This window comes from Arachis hypogaea, chromosome 12 (genome assembly GCF_003086295.3).
Source record: "Arachis hypogaea cultivar Tifrunner chromosome 12, arahy.Tifrunner.gnm2.J5K5, whole genome shotgun sequence".
NCBI classification, from domain to species: domain Eukaryota; kingdom Viridiplantae; phylum Streptophyta; class Magnoliopsida; order Fabales; family Fabaceae; genus Arachis; species Arachis hypogaea.
Window position 1 is genome coordinate 4,044,374 of NC_092047.1, and position 7,762 is coordinate 4,052,135.

Genomic DNA, 7,762 nt, shown 5'->3' on the forward strand with positions numbered 1-7,762 from the left:
GAAAACTGCAAGTTGAGGAAGGCTTCAACTGTGGCATGAATCACGACAAAGGTAATAGTTATCAATCTTTAATTAGGTGATTGGTCAGATGAATCAACTTTAGTTTATTAAACCATAGAAACAAGATGGTGACATTTGATATTTCACATTGCGAAGGTCAATTTATAATAGTATATATGTTTGTGCCGGTTCTACACTAATTGCCCGTTTGAATTTACTTTAAGACTTTGAAATATGGCTAACTGAACCCTTTCACTTTGTAAAGAATATAATTATTTACATATAAACCAACCTTCAACATTTTCTTTGGCCTTGCACATTTTAAACAAATATTTATTTATCTAATAATAAGATGGTCCATAATTTGTTTGTCAAATGAAGTAAATCTTTACTCGGTCTTCTACAATTTTTATCGCTCACTGAGGTTGCTTCTATTTAAAATGAGCATCTGGATACTCTTAATGCTAATATTAGTGAGGAGCAGCTCATGTTGATGTTATTATTATTTTTTGAGACCTAACATTTACTTGGGTTGGTAATAGTGAAAACAAACATACGTTTCTCAAGAAAAAGATATTTAACAAGTTCAATGTAATATTAGAACATCATCAGTACATGCAATTGGAATTCTGTTTTCTCTGTTTAGATCTTTCTTGCTTTTTATGTCATTTCTTATTGAATTTAATTTTAATGTATTATCAGTATAAACTAATTTTATACATGCATTTAATTACGTAATATCACGATGGTAAAAATAACTATCTTTTACATTAACTGCATAAATAATCTTCCAAAAAGAAAGAATGTGATTCATCATTTTACACACTCTACCTATATCAAACATAAAATGAGCACTAATGCTAGGAATTCATCCCATTAGCAATGTTCAATCAATTTTTTGTGCAATGATGTATGTGTCAATTTGAAAAAAAAAAAGCCCAGCCCAAAGTAGATTAACAAAAAAAATTTACTTCAGAATTTCATCTTCAGAACCTCTTGAAAAGTAGATCTTTCTTGCTTTTTATGTCATTTCTTATTGAATTTAATTTGATACATTCTCGGTATAAAATAATTTAGCACATACATTCAATTACATAATATCACATACAATAAAAATAACTATGTTTTACACTGTCTACCTATAAAACATAAAATGAGCGCTCAATACTCATGCTTGGAATTTGTTCCATTAATTTTTTGTACAATGATGTATATGTCAATCTGGAAAAGCCAGCCCAAATCCCTGAAGTAGATTAACCAAAAAAAATCTTTAGGCCCTCTAGAAAATCTGTTTTTAGTTGATATCCACAAGAAATGCACGAGATGAGAGCGATATGAAATATGGATACCCCCAAGACCCAAAAAAAAAAAAACATTGAATACCCATTGATCATCAAGCTTAATCCTCATAGAGAGTTTAGTTGAAAGCTAGTTGTTACAATCCAATAATATAATTAGCATTTATTGTTACCAAAATTTCAAAAGGAATATCCAAATTAAGCTTGCAAACATCATCTTATATAATACCCTAAGCGCATGAGAGGAGTATCATTCAAGCCTTTTGTGTGACCAATGGAATTATTTTCTTTGTGGAAATTTTGTTGCAAAGTTTAAAACTTTTTTCTTAGAAGCTGTTCCTAATAAACGTTAATTTTATATAAAATTATGATATGATGAACATTTTAATGTGTGATGTTGTTGTGCAGTAAAACATATGTAGCAAAAATTCATAATGATTTCTTGTACTTGTGCACTCATTCGATGCATTTTAATAATAATGGCTTCTTAATGAATTGACTGATAATATTGAATCTGCACTTAAACAAGAATAGATTTGATTATCAGATCATTCACTTGATCAGGCTGATACATTAATGGGAATATACAATGATCAGAACCTGCTTTTGATAAATACACAATGATGTGTTCAACATTGTTGCCATCCTTTTTAGCTTTGAAAACAGAACTGAAAGGGATAAACTCAGCTTGAGAAAAGTAAAAATTCAAAATAACAATACCACAATGAAAAAATTTTAGAAAAGTACTTACATGCTCACCAATTTGCAACTGCCACAGAAGCTGTCCTATGCACATTCTAATGGTTGAATCCATAATGAAATCAGATCTTTATCTTGACCATAGTAGTTATCTATCTCTTCAGGCCCCTAGAAAGTCTATTTGAGTTGGTATTAGATTCATATAGAGCAATTTCAAATATCAACTATAGAGCCATCAAGTTTATAGTTACCTTCACAGAGAGTTTAGCTGCAACTCTTCTTGCAGCGTTCTCCGATCAAAGGACAGTCTTGAATTTGAAGTAGTAATAGAGAGAAAGACAGCTTTTCTCCTGCCTTGTTCTCCTGAAATCCTGAAGCTACCTGCAGAAGATGGTAAAAACAGTAAATTTGATTCCTGTATTTCAATTTTTAGTTCATGGTAATTCGTATGTTTCTCTCCAAATTTGATTTTATTGAAAAATGTGGAAGATAAGTATCACACATAGCAGTGACGTTTAACTAGAAATCTGCAACTACAAAATGAAAGAAAGGAAATTTATGCATCTATGTGTTTAATTGTGGTAACATGGGAAACATATGAAAATCAGAGAATTACCTGCTCAGAAATGCCTACTAAGAAAAATATGTCCTCTTTGACGTGATTAGTGGGGGTGTGGGAAAATTTAGGCCAAATTTGTTCATGCTTCTGCTCGCAACGTTGTTGAGGCAACTGAGGCAGCATGCAGCAATTGTTGCAATACTTCAGAGATACACGTGTCATGTTTTAGTAGGAAGTAGGAGCAATGCCCAACCCAATTTGGAAATATTGTACCCTTGGATCCTTTGATTTTCAACTCCTTCAGACCATTATGCGATTGCAAACTGTATATCTCTTTCTGTTTGTGTTTGGAACCATATCATCAACTGAACACCATTCTTTGCGCTCTTTGCTTCTTTCAGATCAACAATATTCTCCAACTCAAGTGATCCATATAGATTTGATAGCCCTCCCAGTTCTTGGATTCCATTGTCTTTGCACATGCCCACAAGAACGGATCTTAAAATCCAAAAGTGTTTTAAACTTTTAATTTGCTCATTTTTCCGGGCATTTCTTTCAAAGTTTTCCTAACATAATTACTTAAATAGATACAATCAATTAATTCTTACCTTAATTATGTAATACATCAACTGATCAACGTATGTCATTTTCAGGTTCACCATCACTGATTAAGATTATATTTTGAGGATACTAACGCTGTAGAAAAATTATCCAATCAATTGAACCGAACTTATAATATATGTGCGTGCATAGCCTCAATTTTTCACATATAGAAAACTTCCAAAAGCATGGTAGTAGATAAAACAAACATTGCATTAACCAGGTTTCTTAGAAACAAGCACATAAAAAAATGATATAACATCATTAGTTCCAAACCTATTTGAATAGGGATCTAAAATCTCAATAATCTTTCACTGCAAATTCCACTAGGAGGAAAAACGCTTTCTTGACTCGTGCAAAGAGCAAGGTAGCTATGTAGTTGCATTGTTTTTTTCCACAACTTATTGACATAGAAGATGAATAAGCAGCTGTGAAAGCTACAGAATGTTCACAAGGAAAAAAAAAACAAGGGAATAAATTTATGGACACTAAATCTAAAAGTTTCTAAAAAGAAAGAAAAATAACAACTATGATCTATCATCTCTGCATCCCCTTGCCTACAAAAACGAAAAACCAAACGGTTAAATGGATATTATACTGTTATCAAACTTCAGTCTGATATTCGGAACTCGACTCCTAGAATGTCCTTCACCACCTCGTACGTTACAAATGCGATTGCTATGGACGGCACCACCTGCAAAACAGCAAGTTGAAGAATGTTAGAATGCAACAAGAGTAAGGCCACTAAAAGGATTGTACCTCTTGAGTATATTAGATGAGACTGACCTTTACAGAATTTGGCACCAGACCCTTGTATAATGCACCAAATCCCTCGTACCGAACGGTTTTCCTAAATGCATCTATCATTCCAGTGTATTCGAGCGGGACCTTGCCTCTTCCGTCCCCAGCTACAACAGAAGCAGCATGGTTCCAGCCCACCATCTGCATTCTTCGACGAATGACGTCGAGAGGATAAGCAACAGTTTGTCCAAAAGTTCCGGCAACAGCACCACAAGCCAGACGTGTTGTCACACTCAACTCAGAATCTTGAGCTAGACCAAACGGTTTGGATTTGATTAACCAATCTTTTAAAGACTCGTAGACAGCAAAGTTGAGACCCACATAAGGAATCTGGAAAAATAAGAGCGAGAATATCAAGTCAACTACATGTGAGAAACGTGTTCGAGAAATTGTGGCGTAGTAGTCTAACATCCACAAATAAGCAAGGCCAAAAAAATATCAGCAAATACTTTTAGAAGTTTACATAAAGAGCTTTTAAAATAAATTGAGAAAAGGCTCACCCCACAAATATAATTTATTAAGAGCTTAGTTAAGGATCTTAGATTAATTTAAATTTAAAAGAAAAGTTAACAGATCCAAGCATGAAATTGTCAAAAACAAAGAGGTCGAGGTAGAAACATTGATGTAACATAAGTGTATTAATTCATAATGATATCATCTTTGAAAAAAGAACATGGGATGAAGTTCTCTGCCATGTATATGATCATGGTCACACTCATCAACTTTAAAAAGAGAATACATATTCTTAAATTACTCACAACTCCAATTACTGAAGGTAGCCAACCCTTGTATAAAGCACGTGGACCTTCTTCCCTAAGTACGGTAGACAGAGCATGGAACATTCCTCTATACTGATAAGGGGATTTCTCAGTCTGCAAGCAGAATACCAACAACATGATGTCAAATAAACCGCAAAGAGCAAGGGTAAACTTAACACAATTTGACTCTCCAATTAATCATACAGCAATTATAGGAGGTATTACCTTCATGCATTTTCGACTAACAATTTAGCTGGTAAAAAATAAAAAAGAATGGAAAAGGTTTACCTGTACAGTTATCCTGCCTCGAACCATATCCATTGGATAAGTTGCAGACATGGCAATTATTCCAGCACATGCTCCAGCTCCAAGTCGTAAAACAGGAGTCAGCTGAGCATCCTCTGCAGAAAGTACAATGAAAAATGCTGAGTGACTATATGGCTTTTAAAACCACCAAATTTTTAAACAACTGCCAAAGATGAATAGATGATGAAGCTCATTTCCGCTAGTGCTGTAATAAGTACAAGATTATTTTTCAAAATGATGTTCACTCAATTGCTGAATGCAGTATAAAAGGAAACTATTGCTACTGAATGGAATAAATGAGAATCTTGAAAAGGAAGAGGGTTACTGAAGAATGTAAGAAAAACGACTTTTGCATCAAAAGAGCCATTAAAACACTTGTGCTGAAATTATTCACTTCCCGTACAGAATTGAGTAATTAAACAAGCCATTAGTCTCAGCTGGCGTAAAATAAGACCTACAGGTCCAGATTTTGAAAACAGATTCATAATCTAAACCATTTCACAAACTTTCTACTACAAAAAAATAAAACTAAAAAATTTTAAGCTAACAAGTTATTCATAAGAAAAAATGGTAAAAAATGAATGTACCATTTCCAGTTTGCTGCCTATACATATACAGGATACCCCTGTCAAAACAGGAAGAAACAATCAGAAAACAGAGTTAAAATATATGAAGTGAATACACTTAAATAATTCAACAATGCCAAACGCTGCTGGCAGCAGTGAACCTATTTAAATGAACCCGAGCCCTTGAGGTCACACAAGACAATTCAACCATTACTCCAAGGCGCCCCTTCTACTATCATTTAAAATTGATTCGCAAAATGCTCCACTTTGAATAATATGCCAACAAAAATAATGTCGAATAAAAGAACAATCAGCCAATCATTCCTTTGCTTCTAAAGTAAAACTTACTTAGAAGCTTGCTCATAACTGAAGAACTTCACTGCAGAGTTAGGGACAATCCGAGCACAATTAGTACCATTCCCTTTGAACAGTCCACGAAAACCTTCAGTTCTCCATATATATTTCAGGCCTTGGACTGTTCCATTGTATTTAATGTTATGAGGATTCTGGACCTGCATATCAGCAAGGCCCAGCAAAATTAAACGAATTAGAATACACCCCGGCCAGATTAGTTGGAATCCAAAGAACTTCGGATACTGCTGTAGTAAAATGGTTAAACTAACCTGTAGCAAAATCTTCAACCGTTCCAGTGGGGCAACTGCTGTTCGTGATCTGCATTGATAATCGAAAGAAGCTTCAATTTATATAAAAGTTATTAAAACTATTATCAAATAGGATCCAGGAACCAACACGACGTTGGTTGAGTGGTTAAGCAAATTCATTCCCTTCCTAGTGATCACGTATGAGACCTAAAGATGCAACAACAACAAAAACACCATGTAGAAGAGGCAACTAAGGTTCCCTAAACTAAAATTCTTAGTAATAAGATCCGAATATCAACGAATAATTAAGGAATTATTAGCAAGACATATAGTTCCCATGAGAATCTCCAAAAAAATGAATATTTTGTTGCAAATTCACAAAATTTGTAGTAGTTCTTTAATCATGATCCAATCCAAACCTAATAAAAGGGACAGTGATATATAACCAAGAGCACAGTCAGTACTACTTCCCAAATGAACAACATCGGTCATATCAATTCAACACATCATATTACTCACAAGATCCCGTTAAATACAATAACAAAAAAAAAAAACAATAATTTCCCGTAATTATTGGTCTATGAAATATTAAAAATAAATAATTTGGTATCACAGAAGCCAGCTTCATCGTTCCCAGACAAATGAAACAATGAAACATCAAAATCGTTCCTTCGAGAAACCTAACAACAACAAAGCATCAAAATTCAAACCAAAAAAAAAAAAACAATACTTCCAAAATCCAATCAAACTATTATCATTAATTCATTATATTCAATCAATTTTAGCATAAAAAAATAAATAAAGAGGTGAGAAACGGAACTGACACTCCTCCGGCGACTCCACCGGCGATAAGGGACTTGCAGATGGTGGTGAAGGCGTAGGAAGGAGCGGCGGCGGCGGTGACAACGCCTTCACGACTAGCGAGCTTAGCTTCCTCAGCCAGAGTAACGATCTTTGTGACTGCAGATTCACCGCTCTTCACATCTTCCGAAGCCATACACAGAAGGGATCGATTCTCTCTCTCTCTCTGTGTCTCTCTGAGTCTCCGATGGTTGCGATGGATCGGCGGCGTCGAAGGTTGGTAGCCGAACGATAAAGTCAGAGAAAGAAAGAGTGAGCTCACAACAATTCCTACTCTTACACTCTTCACTGCCACGTCATCATCCTCTTTTTCTTTTTTTATGAAATATTTTATTTTTATTATTTCTTTGATTAATAAAATATTTATTCTATATACTTAAAAATTTTACTAATAATTATATAATCTAATGATTCATTAGCCTTAAAGAATAAAATAAGTCTATTATAATTTAATGGATAAAGTATGATTTTGTTTTCGAAATTTATTATAATTTTTATTCTTCAAAAATTATATATATTAAATAGATTGATTCTTCTGTTATTTTAAAAAATAATTAATTTATCTTATAGTGATATTTTTAAACAATTAATTATTTCATTGGATTAACCGATTAGGGTGTCTATAAGGAAAATAGAAAATAATTGGCCTCTCGCTAGATTTGCTCTCCTTATTGTCCAAAGTTCGCTGGCCAAGCAATGCGGATTAAATCAA

At 33.8% G+C, this 7,762-nt stretch overlaps 1 protein-coding gene across 2 annotated transcripts; it reads right to left on the reverse strand.

Moving 5' to 3' along the window:
• Positions 1-3,351: 3,351 nt before the first annotated feature.
• LOC112726458 (mitochondrial adenine nucleotide transporter ADNT1) lies at positions 3,352-7,385 on the reverse strand. 2 transcript variants are annotated; one of them, XM_025775849.3, is made up of 8 exons: positions 7,014-7,385; positions 6,211-6,259; positions 5,936-6,099; positions 5,609-5,646; positions 5,004-5,116; positions 4,716-4,829; positions 3,943-4,287; positions 3,352-3,850 (listed from the first exon to the last, which is right to left on the reverse strand). In XM_025775849.3, exons 1-8 carry the CDS (start codon positions 7,184-7,186, stop codon positions 3,767-3,769), a joined length of 1,080 nt encoding a protein of 359 aa, XP_025631634.1. In that variant the 5' UTR covers positions 7,187-7,385; the 3' UTR covers positions 3,352-3,766. The 2 variants fall into 2 exon arrangements, with proteins under 2 accessions (XP_025631634.1, XP_072064633.1); XM_072208532.1 differs by having other exon boundaries at positions 7,010-7,354.
• Positions 7,386-7,762: the final 377 nt, after the last annotated feature.